The sequence below is a fragment of the Carassius carassius genome, chromosome 7 (genome assembly GCF_963082965.1).
Source record: "Carassius carassius chromosome 7, fCarCar2.1, whole genome shotgun sequence".
Classification (NCBI taxonomy): Eukaryota; Metazoa; Chordata; class Actinopteri; order Cypriniformes; family Cyprinidae; genus Carassius; species Carassius carassius.
In genome coordinates this window covers 24,846,249-24,869,077 of record NC_081761.1, presented here as the reverse complement: position 1 = coordinate 24,869,077, position 22,829 = coordinate 24,846,249, and the positions used below count along the sequence as shown (strand labels likewise).

Here is a 22,829-nt window from a genome sequence, read left to right as displayed (position 1 = left end):
TGGGACATGGGTCGTGACCGTGTATTATTGATATGGTTGAAAGGTTATGAAAGGCTTTATTTGGGTCAGTTGGTGACAGATGTTTCTTACTGTATCCATTTATCATCATAACCACAATAACTAATTGTGAACTATCTGGCTTTATTAATCTGTATGTTGTCCTCAAGGCAGCCCTAAGCCTAATGTACAGCAAAACCAGAAAGAGAATAATTTCCATATACAGTACAAATATATAATTCATTTTCCATTGGACGTTGTATACAGATGAAGCAGTAGCTTTTTAATCTTGGACCAGATACAATTTCTAACAGGAAAGCAGAGGACTGCAAAGTGCAGGAAGTGCATGTGTGGAAATAACAAATGATGAGAGGAAACTGGAAAAACTGTATTTTCATAAATGATTACAGCTGCGTTTTGGTTTATAATTTAACTCTCATGCGTCAGTTCATGCAATAATTCCACTGAAGACTGCACGTGTTGGACGTGTTGGATGAACACAGAAAATAAGTTCTGCAGTTTACATCAATTAAGAAAAACATTTTTAGCAGAAAGCAGTAATGTCATTAACTGAAGGGGCATTTACATTGTGATTAAATTGCTGGAGTGATTCACAGAGCTGGTGGTTGCTAGTAGGTATTTCTACTCAAGTTCTGTCAAGTAACTCATGGTATCAGAAGTCTCTGGAAATTGCATATCACTTTGTCATGTCATGTTGGGGTGTGATTTTTCAATGTAAACAGTCACAATAATTTTGTTTACATTACACTATTTACACATTTATGAGCACGTAACCCAACCCCTGCCACAAAACCTACTATTTGTCAATAAAACACAGGATATAACAGGCATGTACAACTGCAGTTATAATTTATTAAAAAAAATATTAATATTTCAAGTCTTGTAACGATTGATTTGTGAGAGGAATAGGTGCGATCACCATCTCAATCCACCATAAAGCCCAGATCCTGTGTGCAGTCATTGTGAAAATTCATACATTTCCGCCAGAAGAAGCCAGTCTTGGTTGTGAAATGCCATTGGCTCTTGTGTGTCTCGTGACCGATTGCGTCATGCTAAAGTACGGGAGTATCTTTTTGAATGAGATGTGAGCACGTTAACGTAGTGGGATCATTTTCAGCAATTAAAACCTTATGTTACTCATTTCTTTGCATATAGATATTGTATGGCTTCAGAAGACGTCCAATGCAACACGACTTGTTTGTAATACTTTTAGCTGTAATACTTATATTATTTTTGCAATAAATACCTGACCAAGCGTCAATATGTGACGAGTTGGGAGTGAGAACATGTTGGTGTAAGATTTACTTAGAAATTTTGGTAAAAAATTGCTTGTAAATACCACAAATAACTGACCCTTCCCTAGGGGTTTCACTGACAAATCTGACCAATCATAACGCAAATATAACCCAATCTGCCATTTTGTCTGACAACAAAACAGACACAAGAGTAAATTTAAGTTGGTCCACTTGAACTTTAAAAATGCTGTGCACTGATATCTTTCTTCTGATGTTCATTCATGTTTATTTTGTACTATAACTAGTAAAGGGGAAGAAATGATCAGTTCAGCTGCCGCATGAACTGAGGCTACAGTGATCTGTCATGACACATTGAAAAGACACAAAACAGTATTTTCAGTATTTTTCATACCAAAAGTAATCCTCCTGGTCTAAATGTAGGTTAGATACATGACACTCAATTGCCATGAAAACAAATCTGAAGACTTGGCGTAAGGAGAATCGTTTTAAAAGAGAAGCTCACATGTCTGAGTCGAAGCCAGAAATGACACGACAGTTGGAAAACAGATGAAAAAAGATGTGAATATTGTATTGCATGAGTCTCACAGGGAGTTTCCTTTTAAATGTCTGCTTCATTACTAAGCTGACAGGCTAGGTTTTCAGTGCATCCCTCTATGACGTAGTCGGGTAAAAGTAGACACAGGCTTGTACAGGAAGCCCCATGTTAGCTCTTCACGTGCACACAGTTAGGCTGAAATGATATAGTATGAGTATTACAAATTCAGCCATAGCATTAAACTCATTGCACACTGAAGCATAAGATGGAGGTTTTGAGAACTAATGACGTGTTAAAATGTGTATGAAGAGATGAATTTGTTGGATTAGAGGATCTACAAAATTTCAGGCTAAATAGGGCTAAAAAATTTTGAAATAAAACTGACAGAATGTCTTTCCATAAATATGGTAAAATAGGAGAATGATTAATCCCAAAATGAGAAATTATTTACTCAACCTCATGTCCTTCCAAACCTTTATGACTTTCTTCTGCAGAAAACACCACACACCCATCCAAAAAAAAAAAAAAGAAAAACGTTGGGTGAACAGTACAAATATTGTACAATGCAACTCACTTTAATAAAGCACTCAGGGATTTCAGGAAAAGTCCATGTAGCTTTCTGAATATTTTCCAATTATTCTGAATGGATTGGTGAAAAAAACCCCAATATTAACTCTTTCCCTGCCAGCATTTTTTTTAAGTTGCCAGACAGATTCAAGCATTCTTTTCTTAATCAACACTTGAATGTTTGATAAAAAAACAAAAAAAAACCTTTGGAGCAAAAAGCTGCTGGTTGAATGATGCACACAACATTTTATGTTACAATGGCTTCAATATTGAACGTTTTTCACCAAAACGTATTAAGCAATCTTGTTTTGCAATATACTGCCATTGTCTTAAATTTACGCAAACAGATATTTGTTAAATTATTTCCTTTTGTGTTCTGCATTAAAAAAAAAAAAAAAAGGTTTGGAATGATATGAGAGTGAGTAAATGATGACAAAAAATACTTTTTTTTGCAAACTACTGTATCCCTTTAATCTCTATCTGACTTTTGTCTCACCGAGGAAAAGGAACGCTAAGGACATGTTTACACACAGCATCTTTGGTTCAAATAAAACAAACTGTGATTTCTTTGTTAGTACGATTCATTTGAAGTATGAAGCTGCCATCCGAATATTGGTGCATACCAAACTCGGGATCAACCTTTAGTTTTCACACAATAAAAGCTGTCCAATCAGCTTGTGACCATATGCTCATGTCTTTTGTTTTGTATCTTTAGGTTAGGTGTTAAAAAAATGTCAATGTTGACACCAAGCGAACCAAATGTATAATTTTCTTTTTTGGTCCAGACTAAAAGAACCAAGAAAACCGATTAACCAAAGGCATGCAAAAACATACCCACTGGAAACACAATAAAATTCTAAACTAGACTTTGAGAAAACAATAGCTAAACAATGAAGTAACATACTACAATTGTGATAGACCATAATACACACTTGCTGAGATGTTTTTAAGCCAATGCACATAAACACCACACAGATATAGATCCACAAACTAGAGTGCACTGAAACGTTAAGATATGTGTAGTTCCCCTTCCATCCTTATGTACACATACAGTCCCTCTGCTGCTTTAGTACATAAACACCTACACACACACATATGTGTGCCCATACACGAACACAGTATGGTACAGTCTATGTGTACGTGCTTCTGATTGGACAATGATTAACAGGATTTGTGGGGCAGCTGCGTACAGTGGTCAGAAGGGGCCTGAGAGTCAGCTGAACAGATTTCAGGTCTGATTTGCATCTGTGTTTGGATGGTGAGGCGGAGGAGGGCTTCGTTCTGTTTCCTGTGTCGCAGTTTACTGTTTTTTAGAGCAAGAAAAATGGGCTTATGTAAGGGGTCATGTGATTTAGCCAGAAATAGTGGCAAGGCTACAGCTGCTGTTGCTCTGTTTGCAGATCCTGGGCTTTTTTGGCAGCTTCTAGACGGACTAGCTGCGCATTTTCCCCTCCACCAAAAACACTCATTGTGCTTGTCTGCAGCCACACGGTCCATAAGCACTAATGGAAAGCACCCTTATGTAATGTAAGCAGGTCCAGTGGCATGCAGTTTAGCGGAGAAGTCCTTCCCATGATGCACGAGTGAAAGAGGGAGTGGAATATGGGTAAGCGAATGAAAGAGAGAGATGCACATGGCCGTGGTGCCTGGATGTGGCCCTGCGGCGCCGTGCTCTGGCCTGTGGAGCGCGTGGGTGTGTGGCAAATCAGTAGAGCGGAACGGTGCTCCGAAACGAGAGCGCGATCCACGAGCTGTGGCCTTGGCCAAGGAAGGCAGCGCATGAGGGATTCTCAGGCTGTTACGGTCACTGTCATTGCATCCTGCACCAAGACATCAACCAACCCATGACACACTCAGAAACACTATTTGGGATGGCTCATTTGTTCTCTGTGATATACAGTAGGGACGTAAATTGTAAGACAGCTGTCTTCTTTACGTCATATACTCACAAAGGGAAGACTGTGCACGAGGACCAGAATGCATCACAATGTCCTTGTGAAGGTCACATTTTTGTTAATGCATGGGATAGAGTGATCTGTCTGTTTTGTATTACATTAATAGGGCAGTTAATCAAAAATGGTAATTTTTCACTGAATTAATTGCATTCTAATTCATTTTTCAAATTAACCAAAACACATTACAATGACTTAGAAAAGCATCCACAGAAAACTATATATTGTCATTTTTAATGATGAATTATTGAAATTAATTGGTTAAATTACAAACCACTATCCATGTGAACCACAGAAGAATTCATTCCTCATTTCTGTAACAATTCCTACAGAAAAACAAACAAACAAAAAAAAAGATACATAAAGAATTTGATAGAGATCTTGAACACATTCTCTCTCTTCTTGCAGGTCAACATAACTACCTTTGTGCTGGGAGGAATGACTGTATCATTGACAAGATTCGGAGGAAAAACTGTCCAGCATGCAGAGTACGGAAGTGTCTACAAGCCGGGATGAATCTTGGGGGTAACTGAATTTACTTACTATGGGACTAAAAACTGTTGTAAAATGATTATACTGGCACACCTGAGACCATTCATCTTAAAATATAAGAAACATAGCCAGAATATAAAAAACACAAAATTTTATTGTGAAAGTTATTGTAATATGAGGGATTGCCTTTTTAGTGAAGATTTACAGAGTTACAAAGAAATCTTTTCTTTTCTTCTCTTTTTTTTATCAAAGGTAAGTGACTTAAAAGAACATATTGAAATATTCTTCACATACTGTACATCTGTGCTTTCAATATAATTGCAACACAATTTGAGCAGTACTCAGTGAGCTGGAAAAAATGACCAAGGTAGATGGCTTTTGAAAAGGCAATAAGTGAAATACAGATGAAGTCATTTGGTTGTTTGTGTAACAAATGCTACCGAAGGGTCACACTAATGGGGGACACCTTATTAATATATTGAAGATATAAAACTATTGATAAACTTGAGTGTGAAGAGAGGGGTGGGGCTGAGAGCTGTGGGAACGGAGCGAGGCTTGTGGAGTAAATGCTAATGCGCGACACCTGAGCCACTCACCAGTCTCGAGTCCCACAGAGGAGCTCCGGAAGGTTAAAAGGAGGAGTGATGATAGTGCAAGATGAGAGAGGACCAGGCCTGGACTTCCAGAGCTCCTCGGTGGGACTCGAGACTGGTGAGTGGCATAGGTGTCGTGCATTAGCATTTACTCCACCGGCCTCGCTCCGTTCCCACGGCTCTTGGCCCCGCCCCTCTCATCACACTGAGAAATCAGTATAGCCTCAACAAACAGTGTACATCACTACAGCCATGTCAACTTCTGAAAACAACAAATTAGGCAAACATTAACTAGTGACTCATAATAATAATGAAGTTTCATCATGTGCATCTGTAATGTGCCTGGAATTACAACGCAATTTATTTGACCAACTCTGATCAAAGCTGCAACTTTACCAGGTTGGGTTTCTAAATTACATTTCTGTGGTAATTTATTTTTTTTGGTGTTACCCATGTTTCCCTGATGTTTGTTAGTCACAATTTTCATAAAAAATGTCCCTTGTAATGGAAATCTATAATCTATATAATAATATTTTCGAACTACAGTTTTAACAAATGTACGTGACATGTATAGTTTATCTGTTCATACAGTATATACTGTAGCTTTAGTGCAGTAAACATGATTTACCGTAGTTTTGTGTTTGTTTCTCTCTTTTAAAAGCATCTTGAGAACAATACTAACAGATAATAAATTAGATTAGAATAATATTACATTTCGATTAAGTTCCTGTGTAGAAATGACAGATGTGGAGGTCAGTGATGATACTGCAGGAAGATATATAACATATGTGACCCTTGACCACAAAACCAGTCATAAGGGTCAATTTTGAGAAATTGAGATGCATACATACTGAAAGCTGAATTTATGAGCTTTCCATTGATGTATGGTTTACAACTACTGTATTTGAAAATCTGGAAACTGAGGGTGCAAAAAAAATCGAAAATATTAAGAAAATTGCCTTTAAAGTTATCCTGAAGTCCTAGCAATGCATATTACTAATCAAATATTAAGTTTAGATATATTTATGGTAGGAAATTAACAAAATATCTTTGAAAAATGTATAATTTTGACCCATACAATGTATTTATGGCTATTTGCTATAAAACATACCCGTGTTACTTAAGACTGGTTTTGTGGTCCAGGGTCACAGAGTTGAATAACACTTATTATTTTAGCACTTTTAACTGAAATTCTCTCTGAACCTCACTGAGTCATTCTGGGTGAAAATCTTTGGGCTAAACATATGAACTTATAAGGGGAAGTGTACATTTTTGGTTCCGATGATGACGAAATATAATAGATGTATTTAATTTTAGATGATAAATAAACATCCATCTGAAAGACTACAAAGTTTTCACAAAATTGTCGAAAGTATAAAATATGAGCATTTATTGGAACTAGCACATAGGCCACCTTCAGTCTCACTTACTGATGTGATATAAACCTGCTGGCACAGGAATCTTGCAATTAATATCAAATTGGAACACTCACACAGCCAATTAACAGCATCCTCCCGAACCACATAAGAGGTCACACCTATACAGCAGGGATTTAAACTGTGATCCCTGCTATAAGATCCATCTCTATTTGAATAATTACTTCTATCAGCTCCAGCTCATTTCAGATATGAAAAACTGTAGAAACACTGCTTGAAGACGACACTGGGGGTCTTTTCATTAATACCTTGTTCATTTCAAATTATTTATCTCTCATATAAATCACTGTAAGACCTTCAATGTTTAACATACATTGTAATCATTCATAAAATGGAGCAGGCTGCTCAAGCAAACAGCTTTAATAATATATGTTTGTTATTTCTCAGCACGGAAATCCAAGAAGTTGGGGAAGATGAAGAGCATTGGTGAGGATTCTTCCCTGCAGAACTCAAAAGACGGACCTCCGTTTCTGACTTCGGAGAAAGAGTTGAGCTCGGCCAATGCTCTTGTCCCGCACGTCCCCACGGTAGCACCGTTTCTGTCACCGTCAGTGTGTAGCATCCTGGAGCTCATAGAGCCTGAAGTGGTGTTCGCGGGCTATGACAACACACAGCCCGACACAACCGACCACCTGCTCACCAGCCTCAACCACCTCGCTGGAAAACAGATGATCCGAGTGGTCAAGTGGGCCAAAGTACTTCCAGGTATACTTGCAAGGTTCCGTCTTCTGCATATTCAAAAGACAGGACATTTTTCTTCTGAACTTTGAACTTATTTGTAATTCAAGGTCAAGTATTAGTTGAGCTGTGATCTTTAAAATGCACTTAGAAACTATGCTGTCATATTGATACAATCATTCACCTGTCAGTTGCATTGGTATAGTAGGATCTATATAATTATAATATAATTTTATGTAATTGTGTTCGGGATCATAAGATCTGTATCTTCAGCTCACACCTAACTATTCATGCTTCTACAAGCATTGACACTTTATGCCAAAGGGATAGTTCACCTAAAAAATTACATTCTGTTATAAATTACTCACCCTTGTGTCGTTCTAAGACCTCCATTCATCTTCAGAACACAAATGAAAATATTTTTGATGAAATCCATGAGCTTTCTGCATAGCAATAGCAATGCAACTGACGCATTCAGGGTAAAATAGTCCATGTGTCATGGCACTCTTGTGAATGCGCTGCAGAGACTGACATGAAAGAGAAGAAATTATTGAATAAAGTTGTTATTTTTGTTTTCTTCGTGCACAAAAAGTATTCTCGTAGCGTCATAACACTGATGATGAATCACTGATATAACATGGACAATTTTAATGATGTCCTTACTATCTTTCTGGGCCTTAAACCTGTCAGTAGCGTTGCTGTCAATGCAGGGTCAGAAATCTCTCAGCTTTCATCACAATATCTGAATTTGTGATATGGAGAACAAAGGTCTTACAGGTTTGGAATGACATGAGGGCGAGTAATTAATGACAGATTTTTCATTTTTGGGTGGATTATTCCTTTAACATTCTATATCTCTATGTTCAACAAGGCTGAATTTCCTTGATCAAAAATAGTGAAAACAGCAATTTTGTGAAATATTATTGCAATTTAAAATAACTTTTTTCTATTTTAAATAATTTAAAATGTAGTTTATTCCTGTGATTTAAAGCTGAATTTTCAGCATCATTACATCAGTCTTCAGTGTCATGTGATTCTTCAGAACTCATTCTAATATGGTGACGTTCAACTCAAAAAACATTTCTTAAAGGGTTAGTTCACCCAAAAATTCAAATTAGTCCATAAATTACTCACCCTCAAGTCATCTTAGGTGTACAGTATATGACTTTCTTCTTTCAGACGAATCTAGTTATATTAAAAGTTGTCTTTGATCTTTAAAGCAGCAGGTGTTGCAGTGCATCAGTCCAAAAGAAGTGAAATAAAAAGCGCCCATCAATAAATAAAAAAGTGTCTCACATGGCTCACATCACCCACCGGAGTGAACAAAGGATTCCTGTAGTGGATCCTTTTTTTTTTGTAAGAAAAATATCAACAAAATATCCCCCCTCCAAAAGAATATATATATTCAAAACGTACTAATAACTTTAATGTAGCTTGTGCCAAGCAGCTCCAGGAGGATGATGTTAACGTTTGTTAACAGGAGCAAAGGATGCTAAGTTTCCTTCTAAAGCAAAGGAAAACCAGTCTCCCCTTGGCTTATACCAAAATCATCCGACATTCTTCTTTATAATTTGTTTTGTACTTCTAATTCGTGACCGTTGTTTTGTTTTTATCTCTCCCCTGCGTTCGTCACTTCTGAGCAGCGCATGCGCAAAGCCGATCTTCTACGTCATCCTCCCGGATCTGCTTGCGTGTACAACAGTGAGCGCAAGCTAGATTAAAGTGATTATTAGATTTTAAATATGGTTATTTTTCTTAGAAAAAAGCATCGGTTCGCTACAGAAGGCCTTCATTCACCTATTGGAGTCTTTTTATTCCACTTCTTTTGGACTGATGCAATGCAACACCTGCTGAGTGCCATTAAACAGCTTGAAAGATCAAAGACACTTTTTAATAACTCCTACTGGATTCGACTGAAAAAAAAGGTCATATACACCTACAGTAGGATGACTTGAGGGGAGCGAATTATGGCCTAATTTTCATTTTGGGGTGAACTAACCCTTTAATATTTCAATGTTGAAAATAGTTGTGCTGCTTAAAAAAAAAAACATGATAATTCATGGAAATCCTGATCATTTTTAGGATTCTCTGACGAACAGAACACTAGAAAGAACTACATTTATTTGAAGTCCACAAGCTTCCAAAGTATGTCGGCTCATCATATAGAAGAATCTTGAGGTTTACTTTGTCTGTAGTGACAGTAATTGAATTGAAACAGTAATCCCATACAATTTTTAGTAGTTAGATTATAATTTTGGATTAAGTTTTCAAGGTAACTTGTAACAAGACGGTCATTTGTTGTATTGCAATTATTTGATACCAGGGTATCTCCTTGCTATATCCGGATATAAAAATAGAAGGCTGAAAACACAACAGGGCAAACTGGCTCACCGAGTTTCAAAGACTTTGCAAATGTCTTGCAGATGTTTAATTATTAGTTATTGTGTTCTGTTATGTCCACATTGTTCTGTTTGTCATGTGATTTTAAACCATTTTAGGAGTCAAAGACAGGTGACAAGATTCAGATGAGTGTTTGATGGGGAAAAATAGGATGTATTTCAACACTTTAGGTTTTGTAGTTCTGTAAGTATTTGCAAGGTACATTCACAATGATTTTACTAGTTTCACCAACATGTGGACCAGTTTCCAAAGGGATAATGTGGGGAAATTAGTATTTATAACAAAAGAGAACACAAGGGAGGCTCAGAGATTGCCTGGAAATGATAAAGCTATTGTACAAAAGAGATTTTAAGTTAACGGTGTGACACATTATAGTCAATACTGAATTTGCTTATTGCAGATAAGCCAAAAATAGCCTCTGCTTCACCGATAAGTTTATAGTGTGTCCTCATGTGGCTTATATTATAGCTTGTGGGTGACTTTATAGCTCTCAATGTGCGTTTTGGCAAGAATCCAGTCTGCTGTATTGCTAACTCTCTCTGACAACAGGACAATGAATGGAAACCTTCTGTGATTCATGTAAACCTGATTGTGCAGACTGCACTGCAAGACTTTTTTATTTGTGAACAAATGTGTGCCACTCTAGGAATCAACCTCAAACTGTTAGGTTCACAATAGCCACACACATTACATGAACTAAAGATGTAAATAAGATTAAAATTGAACTTGCTTTTTCCAAAAAATGTTACTATCTGCATCCATTTCTTGTTTTAATATATATATATATATTTTTTTACAAAACAAACATACAACAATTCCATAATTAATTTCTCACCTTTATCATATATATTTTCAGTGGATTTTTTTGAAGAATCATAATGCAGCTCTTGCCATATCTTCATAGAGACAAATAACATAGAATTTCTATTTTTAGATGGGCGAAAGCCCATGACAGCAAGATCCTATTTTATTTCTTAGAGCCTAAAGTTCTTTCTTAATATAAGCTCTGCTTCAGGGCAGGTCATGCCTCTTTGCTCTGGGTTAACTTGCCCTTTATTTTATTTTTTTCCCCCAGGTTTCCGCAGTCTACCTATTGAGGACCAGATCACGCTGATCCAGTATTCCTGGATGTGTCTCTCCTCCTTCTCCCTCAGCTGGAGATCCTTCAAACACACCAACGCCCAAATGTTGTACTTCGCCCCTGACCTCGTCTTCAATGAGTAAGCTAACTCACACAACACTGTCCCTTCAGTTCCTCCACTTGGAAATACACTTGATAACTTGATAACCTTGATCAAGGCTGAGAGTTAGGTCAATGGGGCACATAATAAGCACAATCGACAAGATCTGTTGAGTGGAAAGAGTTTGATTGTGTGCATTTTAAAGCTATATGTCCATTTATTAGCATTGTGGGAGAAGCGTAAAAATAGAGCACAGTGACCCCTGCAGGAGAACTGGAGCACTTCACTGTATTTGCCAAATGACTTGGAAAAATCTTGAGCAAAAGGACAGAATTAACTGGCGTGTTTACATATTAAAATATTCTCATCACCTCATACATGACTTCCACACATCCTGATGGCAAACCACCACGTAGGATTCTGGCACACATGTCCGAATGAGTTTTGTTTTTTTGATTGCCTAAACAATTAGCAGTCCTTCAGCTCACTCACAAAGACTTGAATTTTAACTCCTGACAAACCCTGAATCTGTTTAAATCAGACTGCAACGACAATCCAAGTATTGTCTGCAGGAAATTTAAGGCACACATGCAGGCAGCAGTGTGTTGTCATCCACAATATTTGTAAGATAAACACATTACATTACATTAACCCATTGTATATAAAATAGCACTCATGTACTATTATACTGTCCCAAAATGAACAGGTCAACATGTTTCCACCAAAAATAGTGTGTGCTTAGAATAGTGTGTACTATATCACCGTTGGCAAAATAAATTTGTAATGAAATGGACAAGATTTTATTTCTTGAACTACACAAGGTATAATACAATCCAAAACATATGAAATAATGGTTTGTACTGACATAGAAACACATCTCAAAAACATTTATCCATTCAGATGACATATAGCGATAACCTACTTTCCCATTCAGTCTATGACATATTAATAATTCTACTTATTCTGAGTGCAGTTCATTGTTATATTATAATTAATGGTTGGCTTTAAGGACATTTTGGTCACCAAATGTTCATGTGAAATCTAGGTCTTGAAGCAGAACCAGTTGAGAAACACTGCAGGACTATAGTGCAGCAGTGCCCTTAAAAGATATTGATTAAATACAGTGTATGTCTGCCTTGAAGAGGAGTGAGACAAAAGTTTCCAGGTTTCCAGTCCGACACTTTTCAGTGTCCTCTAAAAGTATGTCAAAAGGAGTCAGAAATATATGTGTATGGATGGGTGAGCGTGATCTTTGACAGACTGCTTCTTGTGTATGTTCATCCAACTTTTAAACCTCTAATACAATTCATATAGAAACACCTCTCCATGGCAGCTTTCTCAAAAAAATCTATTGTTTATGACAATGTAAATGGTATGTGTATATATATAAATAACAAACACCCAGTCACTGTAAGCACACAAATTTTGATAATTAGAACAGTTACTATAGGGCAGGGGTTGGCAACCTACGGCACGCAGAGGGATAATCGCTGGTACGCAAGCAATAAGGAAAACTGTATAATGACGTACAGTTTGATGTAAAAACTTCTCATAGTCACACAGCCTGTTATGAGCTACAAATACTATTAAAGTGTGAGAATTAACTTGCATGGATGCACGTGCAAACACTGCACATACTAGGTGCTTCAGATCAAAGCCTCGGTCTAACAGCACTCATCAATGTCAAAATGACTGAGATGGCCAATCAGATCAAAGTAGGCGGGGTTTACTGTTCACAGAAGCAGAGCGCGAAGCATCAGTTTAACGTTAAAGAGAGTGAGGTAAGATGAAGCTGCAAATCAATTAACATTAGTCAACTTTTAATAATACGTTTTACCATAGAAATGTTAAATGACCTAAAGCTATATCCAGTGATGAAAAATTTTCTGAAATATGGCCATTTTGAGAGAAAGAAAGTGGGGGGGGGGGGGTAAATTGTCTCTCTGCAGACAATGAAGCGATTTTGCCCCTTTGTTGTTGAGAAATATAATGTAGCGATTCAGTATCGATTAATAAAAGTAGCGTGACAACACTCTGAATGCTACTTTTTGCACAGCACGATCTCAGATCTCTGTGTGCGAGTGGTGTGTGTGTGTGTGTCTGTGTGTGCACGTTCATCAATTAAAGCAGTGCATTAACGTTGATTAAACGTTAAAAAAACGTTTTTTTATCGTATAATAAAAAATTGTGTATGTACCGTTTAAATACAGAATTATACCGGGGTGTGTGTGTGTGTGGGGGGGGGGGGGTGGGGGGGGGGGCTGTGTTAGCACAGTGGTTAACCATAAAAATAAAAAATGGCACGTCATGCCGAAAAGGTTGCTGATCCCTGCTATAGGGACACCACTATAAGGTAGCTATTCTACAGGTATTGAGTCGAGAAATTGAAACCATGTGAAAACAGATTGAAGGTTGGGATATTAAATAAAGATCTGTCATACAGGTAGAATGGGAGAGACAGAATCAGTTCTGGCAGACAAAAGGCAGACAAACCTGAGCACAGAATGACAGCAGGTCAGACAGCTTCGGAAGACAGATAGACATGCATGCATTCAGAAATCACACACACCAAATAAATGCAGCCTTAGTGAGCATGAGATTCCTTTCAAAGCAAGTAAAAAAAAAAAAACACCTCACAAGTGTTTCTTTTTGTTTTCATAAATAGTTAAATCACTTGTAATGTAATGTTACAGTTCCTAATAAAGTTATTGGCCATTTGGCAAGTTTTATTTATTTTTCATTTACATGCCCAAGTCTATTTTCACTTGACTTTGGCAGTAGATGAGGGTTAATTCTGGACTGTAGAGGTTCTCCAAACGGCTCTGCCAATGTGGTAATCTAATAAACCCCAAATGGTGCCTCAAGTACCTTTTAATTGTTTCAATATTCTTTTAACTGTATTTCCACAGCAATTTTTGATTCAACAAAAATTAAGTTGTTTACTACAAATCCTCTCAATTTCTCCACCAGGGAACGCATGCAGCAGTCCACCATGTACGATCTGTGTGTGGGCATGCGGCAGGTGAGCCAGGAGTTTGTCCGTCTGCAGCTAACTTACGAGGAGTTCCTCGCCATGAAGGTCCTGTTGCTGCTCAGCACGGGTGAGATTGTTTGCACAGAAAACACCGTCTAAATGTGTTTCAAACAGACAAAGAATCAGCCAACAATATGGAAAATAAGTAAATGCACGAATGAATGTCTTCATTCACTCTATTTGCCTTTAGCACCCGAGCTGAGAATGTGGGTGTGTGAGATCGGAGAAATTTCCATGACCTTTGATTGTATTTAAATATTGACACCTGTGGTTTGACCTAGTGTCTTAGTGAGAAGGGATTTTAACTTCTTTTGAAAGGTTACATTCTCATAATAGAAACTTGTGAGTTATGTCCATAAACTGGTAAATCAGGTTTCTGTGCCTAGAGCCTTATACAGATGAGGTCAATGAGTTTTAAGTCGGCTGTGGGTCCCGATCTCTTTCTCTTTGTCATACCCTCACTTTCCTGTTTGTGCTGCACTTTGCACTAATTATGGCAAAAAGACTGAAAAAAAAGAAAAGAATAAAAGACCTCCAGAGCTATTGTTTATTTAGTTTAAATAAACTATATAGTTTATTTATTTACTGGTCTGGACCTTGTAATTCACTAAGAGAATTTACCAAAAAAAAAACAAAAAAAAAAACGATTTAATTGAAGGGTTTAAATCATGGGTACATATATGTATACTATACTTGATAATAATGCACATTGTATATATAATTATTGGTATTTATTACTCATAAAAAGAAAGGAGTGTAATAGATTAAGGTTATAATCTAATCTAATATAATATTTCTTTCAGATGCTACTGTAGTTCAGTTTAGCTCCCATACACAAGAGCAGTACATGCACTCAGTTCAGGCAGACAGGCACAGCCAACGCACCCCTGGGCTTACATCATATGAGACTGAAGTTTGAGTTCTGAATTCTCATACAGGATAGGTTTTGGGATCCACAACCACTTGCTGATCCTCTGGAGCCTTTCCAGAGAGCCCTGCTGTACTTAATAAAATCCAGTCAGGAGATGGGCACAGCTCCAAGAACTGGTGTTTTTCCTCTCTAAAAAGAGAGCTTCATGCAAGGAGAACGATCAGGGGAAGTGTAGGCCGAGTAGTCAGGGATTGTACATTTTTTAAAAGCGGAAGGTTTAGATGGAGCGATTCTTTAAAAAAGAAGAAGAAGAAGAAAAAAGATTTTCTGATACAAAATCAACATGTAAACAAATCAAATGGCCGTCTTTCGCTGACTACATCTGTGATGTGGGCTTATGTGTGTCATTGCTTATATGAGATAAGATGGGAAGAGCTGTTTTGTTATATAAATAAACCGGTTTCTGTTTTTCATGGGTAAACCAACCCATTACACAGATAATAGTGGACTATAGCGCTTTGTTATGATCTTCTTTATATGCAAATACTGTGTTTCTATGTTTTAATGCTGTTGTGTTGGTATGTTGTCTTATGGTACAGTTACTGTTTGATGATTTTTAATGCAGCTTGTTCAAAATCTAATTTTTGATTCATTTTGATGTGTTGTCAGCCTTTTCTGCTTTGCTAAAGCTATTGTGTCATTGTCATTGGGCCACTATAGTTTTAGCATGCACAGAAAGAGAGAGAGAGAGAGAGAGAGAGGCTGTTTTTCCTCTTTGACCTTGGCTAAGGTTTCAGAAGCCCTGCAGGCTCTCACGTGACCTTATTTGCAATGGTAGTGTTGACCTGCTAAAGAGTGAGTCACTTAACCAAATCCCCTCTCGTTTTTGACTTAAAAAAATAAAATAAAATAAACCTTTGGTAGACTCAGACACTCTGAAAGAAATATTCCCAGAGACACTGCTATGATGCAGAATATATATGTCTGTACATATACCGGTATGTCAATATTAGTGTTAAATAATTTATGGTGGAGAGATATCTTCCATACACAGATATCTTTTGTTCTTTTCATTCATAAGTATTTGGACACCTACTTTTGTCATGTAATGTCTTTGGATTATTTAATAAAAAAATATAAAATTAAGTGGCATTCATTTTAAAGTGATAGGACAGGCAAAACGTTTAAGCTTTTAAATGACAAAATAACAATTTTAAGTGGGCAATATTAAAGTAATATTCTAGGTTTAGTAGAAGTTAAGCTCAGCCAACAGCTCTTGTGACATGTAAATGCTGATTGCAATAATCATTTATTTTGAATGTGAAAAAAATCTGGCCAAATCATAAACATTAAAACACTCAATAGTACTGTATTAGTAGTTTCAATACTGTAGCATTAAGATTTAGTTGATATGCATGTTAACATAATTTAAGCATGGAAAAAAAAAGTGCTGTCAAGCGATTAATCGCGATTCATCTCATCCAAAATTAAAGATTTTGTTTACATAATATTTTATAATAATATACTGTTTACAGTATATAAATATATACATGTAAGTGTGTTTATTTATATACATAATAAAGACACACAGTACACACACACACATATATTACGTAAACAAAAACTTTTATTTTGGATGCGGGATATATAAAGATATATCCAATTTTACAGCTGTGTTGTCATGACAGTGGAAGTCCCAAAACAACTCTAAAAATGACAAAAACAACTTAACAGCTCAAATAATATGCAGGTTTTAACAGGAGTATTAATACGAGTGCTTTTTAATAATTTTCACCATTGTGCTTTTAAAATCTAAAAAAAAGAAATTGCTCCCTTTAATTCCATTTTAAGTGTATGACTACGACCCAGACTTTTTGCTCTGAGGGAAACAATTTGAGAACAACTTAAAAACTCAAATAATACAAAATAATAAAAATGAATAAAAACAGGCTTTTAACAGGCTAATTTATGTAAGACCTTCTATAAAAATTAGAGGCTTCACATTTCTGATTTTAAATAATTTATTTATTGACATTTTTAATTACCTCAGCATAACCTTTTCTTTCTTTCTTTCAAATATGAGGTATGAGTCAAAATTATTCTTTTTTTTTAATCAACATAATGCCACAGTTGCTGTTGATTGATCTTAATTTGACTAAAAAGCTCTTTAACCTACTCTTCCTGTCAGATATGTTAACATAATGACAGATTCTACAGGCAAAAGAATCTATTTCTTATGACAAGACACGATTAGCGTGGCATAATCGCCCCACTTTTTATGGCAGCCTGTGGCTAATGAGGCTGGATGTGGGTCAGTGGGAGAGAAGAAAACAGGGGGAAGTGACCGTGGGTTTAACACACACCTGCCAATGAACAGAGGTGAAGAACTGCTTTTCATTCAACACACAGAGTAGAGAGCTTTAAACATCCTGAAGACCTAGTTGTTGTAATTTGGTAATGTTAACTAAATAGGTAGCTAGTTTCATGCTAAGAATAGGAGTTTGTTGACACTTGTTTGTGTCTGAAGGCTACACTTAGCATTATTAAATGATGTTGGTTCTTGAATTTTCATATATATATTTTAAGTTTTCCATAACCATCACTACAGCCTTAATGTGTGCCACTGTGCAAATGCTGCTTTGTTTGCAAAAAAACTAACCTCAAAATCACAGTTGAGACAAAAAGAAATGAAACAAATTCAATTAGCCAGTCAGTGGAATGCAACAAAATGACTAATTTCATCTGAATAGATGTTGTTTGTATGCTGTTGAGCAATGGACAGAGCAAGCGTGAGAATGAGCTGTTTCTTATTCAGCTGTCCAGAAGCTGAATGTCATTTCACAAGGTTGGCTGTAGGCCATGAGTGCACTTGTCCTACAGGATAGGAGAGAATTACTCCCTTCAGCCTGAATGGGCTTTTATCTCCCATCTGCCAAATGTAAAAGTAGTTTTCAGGACTTTGAGTTAATCCTGAATAACTTCACACAAGAGAACATTAATCACCTGAGAAGGTAGACTGCGAGGCAGACAGATTAGATGGAGGGATGAATAAACAGACACCCAGACATGGATGGATGGATGGATGAATGGATATATAGATAGATGCAAATGAAAGAAAATAGTGTTGTTTTACTCACTATAGAGCGAGTAGCTTTTGTATTGTAACAAAGTGACATTGTTTTTGTTGACAGTGCCCAAAGATGGTCTGAAGAATCAAGGGGCCTTTGAGGAGATGCGGGTGAATTACATCAAGGAGCTCCGTCGCTCAGTTGGGAAAGCCACTAACAATTCCGGCCAGACGTGGCAGCGCTTTTTCCAGCTCACCAAGCTTTTGGACGCAATGCATGAAGTAAGTCGAAACATTTCCCTGTTACTGACCTCGGTTGATAGATCAAAGACAGATACAGTTCTGCTCTAATTATCCAGAGTGTTCTCATTCAGTTCATGGGTCTCTTGGGTCACACTTTATTTAAAATGTCCAATTCTTGCCATTAACAAACCATTAGCTACGACTTTTACCTCAATAAACTCCTACTTTGCTTCTTATTAATAGTTAGTAAGCAATTGTTAAGTTTAGGGATTGGGTAGGATTAGAGATGTAGAATATGGTACATCTCTAAAAACAGCCGATATGATAATATTAGGCATGCTAATAAGCCATAATAGTAGTACGAATATTAAAGTGTTACCGAAATATCTAATTTTAATAATATCTGTCAATTATTGTAAGCTTAATTTTAAGTAATGTTCAAGAAAATTGGTTTTAATCTTCCTGATTTACAGTAAAACAGTGATTTCAGTGATTTTTTTTTTGAAGCAGACGACCTCTAAATTTAAAGGTGGCTGTATTTTATGTGTGTGTATAAAGATGTTTTTACAGTGTGCAAAAAATTTGAATTATAAGGGGAAATGCCTTTTTATTGTCATTGCACTAAAGCCATAAGACATTATTCAATTATTTTGTAGAAAATATATTTTTTAAACCTACTATTAATGTAAGATATTTACTTTTTTCTTGTTATTTATTAGAATAAAACAGGTTGTGATTTATCTCATGATTTTTTTTTAAATTATTCCAGATAAAATGTATGTGTTAAGCATATTTAATATCTTAAGTTAACACTCTTGTGGTGGTCCTTGGATGTCTCTGTGATAAAAATAACAGGAACAGGAGTAATAGGAGTTTATAGACTTTGTTTCATATAGCAGAAATCTTCTGCTTTATTTCTATAATATCTGTAATAAGTGCAAGCACTTTCCTGACTAAAAAATGAAAACCTATATACTTAAATGTATTCTGGTTTAGATCAAGTAGCTCAAATATTTGTCTAGAAACAAATCAGAATCAGCTGGTATTTATTTAGGAAATATTTAATATTCATTCATTATAAGTAGCTCACAATTTCTCATGCGGTTAGAAGCTGAAAACCATTAATATTTCAAATCGGCGGATGTTAAAATAATTTCAGTTGTAGATTATTAAAGAGTTATAATATCAAGTGTGCGTTCAAATTAAAAACTGCCTCTGAGAGATTAGAACCGCGGTTTATTTCTGAGAGCTGTTCATTGCTAATCACTTTTTGCATTGCTGCCAGCTCAACATTTTGTAAAAGCACACAAAAGTACGGGAAAAGACGCTTTTTAATTGCACTTGGGGGTGAAGAACACTTGACAGCAGTGTTGATTTATTCATTTGTAAGCTGAAGAGAAACAAGTTCAAGCTCTGCCTAGAAGCTTTTTCGCTTTGGTCAGTGAGACAGAGCATCCATAAATGAGATCGCTCAGCCGCTCTGCAGATTTTCTTTGCTAATTCATCAATACATGTTTACCCAGACTCATGTTTTACCAGAACGTCTCTTTAAAGATAAGCACTGTCAGTTTGAATTCAATCTTGACAGAAGTCTCTTCTTCCTCTCTCTTTACAGCTCGTAGGGAGCCTGTTGGACTTTTGTTTCTACACTTTCCGTGAATCCCAGGCTCTGAAGGTCGAGTTCCCCGAGATGCTGGTGGAAATAATCAGCGACCAAATACCAAAGGTGGAGTCGGGCCTAACACACACCCTCTTCTTTCACAAGAAATGACTGAAAGCTCGCAAAAGGAGGGAAAAATGAAGGATCACATGGGAGAAAAAGCAGAGGACACTCAGCCCTCAGAGAGCAAACAAGAGCAAGCCCGCTATGCACAAAGCAAGGCGTAACGAGAGACTTGGTTTAAAGCCATATAAGGCTTGCGTAGTGTGGGAAGGCAAAGAGCGATCTCTGTACCCAGCCAACAGAGAAGAACTCATATTTCATGTGACAGTGCGTTCCTTACCCCCAAAGACAATGCTGACAGTGTTCTATAAGGATATGAAGCCATATTCTTTGGTAAAGCTATAGTCACATGTGAATACGTCACACACAGAAATATGGGCCCACATACTAGACATATCCTTGACTCCCAGACCTGTCAATCAGCCAGTAAATACCATTGCGTTTGTATGTAACTCTCCTACAATCTGCCGCTCAGATGAAAAAATGACAGGTAAGATTCAGTAATAAAACTGCTGGTTAAGATGGAAATATTAATTAAATTGGGGTGCTTGCAAAGAGGTTATAAGATACTCCACCAAGGGCTACTATATAGCTAAATTCTGAATAATTGGTGCACGGAAGTAGAAAAATTGAATCTAAATTTATCTGCAAAAATGATGACTTGAAGTGTTTACAAAGGCCACGCTGATTCAGTGCTGCAGTGGCCTGATGATTGATAAGCTGAGAAATGGCAGCTCCGAAAGAAATGCTCTTGGATCGGTCAGAGAAAAAAAGCATGCAACTTTGCAATACAGCAAATATTATGGCTCGTCTTCTTGCTCACGCAAACACACATGCCACGTTTTGTGCGTGCGCTTGGACTGTAGCGGATTAAGTAAACCGTACCTAAGCTGTTACTAAACCAGCTCCCTTTTGACATTAAGGGAAAAAAAACACTACTTTACCGTTCCACACAAGAAAAGCATTTTATATGATTGCGAAGTTTTTGCGTTTCCAAGAAACAATCCAGCTAGAAGCCATTTTCTAACAAGGTGCTTCTGTTTTCTAAACGTAAATAGTAGATGATTTTCAGTAGCAGCACATGTACAGTTAGATACCGTATGGGGAAAATCAGCTTTTCTGACGCATACAGCTTTCATATTCGTAAACAACAATAACAGCTGTAGTCCACATAGTAGTCTATTGTAAGAAACAGACAGGGTTACGCAGACTAATAACAACAGTAACCTGCTCATAAACACACAATATATGTGTATCGTATGATTATAATTGTTGCTTGTAGGAATATTTTTCAAACGTTGTACATAGGAAGTTTTTGATTTCAACCACCTTGCTATTTGGGGAAATACCAGTCGACTTGAGAGTACTTGAGTGAATTGTATCTTAAATAGGAATTTGGACCACTGTTTCATTTTTCATAACCCCACTGTGCTACCGATGGATCAAAAGAGGTACCGCTAATTCTCGAATGCTGTGAGTCTGAGGACAATGAAGGTTTGTGTGTGTGTATTTGCTTTTCTGTTTTTCTCTCAAATTTCTAAAAGGCACAGGATAGCTGACTTATTTTTTTAGAGGCCATTGATGGTATTCTCTGATAGGATTAGAATGATCCTATTGGCTGATTTTGATTTGCACAGACACCATAATGTGATAATTGGGATATTAGATGTTCTGCTATTGCGTTGGTTATGTAATGTGGTTTGGGGGGTGGGAGACATGTTGGGACATTTGTGAACTGGAAAGGTCCAAGAACTTTTGATGTTTGCCTTTTTGTTGTAGCTGGTTGGTGGTAAAAGAGAAAAAACCTAATTGGAATAGAACAATCAAATCAATCTGTGGTACCCAGGCAAAACCCATTTCACCGACTTGTCAATACACTGTACGTTGAAAGTTTCTAATGTACCTAAAACTAGGTAGTTGCAGTAGTCTCTTTTTTCCAACCTTTCCCTTTTTTAAATACACAGATCTATAAATGAGAATAAATGTTAAAAAGGTTCATAAGGATGTATGTGAAGTATTTTTGAGATTCTATTTTGCTGGATACAATATATTAGTAATTTGTCTAAAAAGAGTATATGAGATCTTTTGTAAAGTAAAATGTTTATGCATGCTTTTTGAAAAGATGTTTACAGTGTATTTAAGAAGGGAAACTTGTGCCTTTTTCTCACAAAAGTTAAAATTTTACATAATCTATTGTAAATAAATCAGTGAATTATTGTTGCGTTGTATGGAACATTTCTATATAAAAAATTTGTCAGACGCTGGGATGAAGTTCACACATTTCCCTCTTAACAGTTACTGACTGCCCATCAATCAGAATCCTGAGCAAGAGCCAGAGAGCATGATGGATATACATTTCATTTATATTTACTTTTCACAGCAAGAGAGACTTGTTACTCAGTGGTTGTCACTAACTTAAAACGTCATTTTGCTCTGTAGTAATGTGAACTAATTGTCTGTTTTTTGTGTTTTTCCGCTTTGCTTCGCCTACAAATCTAATAAAAACACAATGCAATAGCTATCAGAGGATAGCTATATTAAGCTGAAAAGAAAAGTACTCATGGTTGCCAAATATTTTAGATATTTTTTTATTAAATATATAAATAAGTCAAACCATGCAAAAACACTGTTTTTTTCTTCTTCTTCAGTGCTTCACAGATTATCGTCTTGTGAACCAACAATGCTCCTTATATGTATTTATACAGATTATAAAAAATATATGGATTTTTTTCTTTTTTTTTAAACAAATTCAAACCTAAAGACTAAACTAGGAAAGGGAGCAA

General features: G+C 36.5%; 1 protein-coding gene across 1 annotated transcript in view; it reads left to right on the top strand.

Annotated features, from left to right (window-relative positions):
• nr3c2 (nuclear receptor subfamily 3, group C, member 2) overlaps positions 1-22,263 on the top strand; it is a 69,604-nt gene extending 47,341 nt beyond the window's left edge. The window contains exons 4-9 of the mRNA XM_059554283.1: positions 4,737-4,853; positions 7,237-7,554; positions 11,003-11,147; positions 14,079-14,209; positions 18,205-18,362; positions 19,939-22,263. Coding sequence (XP_059410266.1) covers positions 4,737-4,853; positions 7,237-7,554; positions 11,003-11,147; positions 14,079-14,209; positions 18,205-18,362; positions 19,939-20,094 — 1,025 coding nt within the window. The 3' untranslated portion in view covers positions 20,095-22,263. The remainder of the gene's footprint in view (positions 1-4,736; positions 4,854-7,236; positions 7,555-11,002; positions 11,148-14,078; positions 14,210-18,204; positions 18,363-19,938) is intronic.
• The last annotated feature ends 566 nt before the right edge of the window (positions 22,264-22,829 follow it).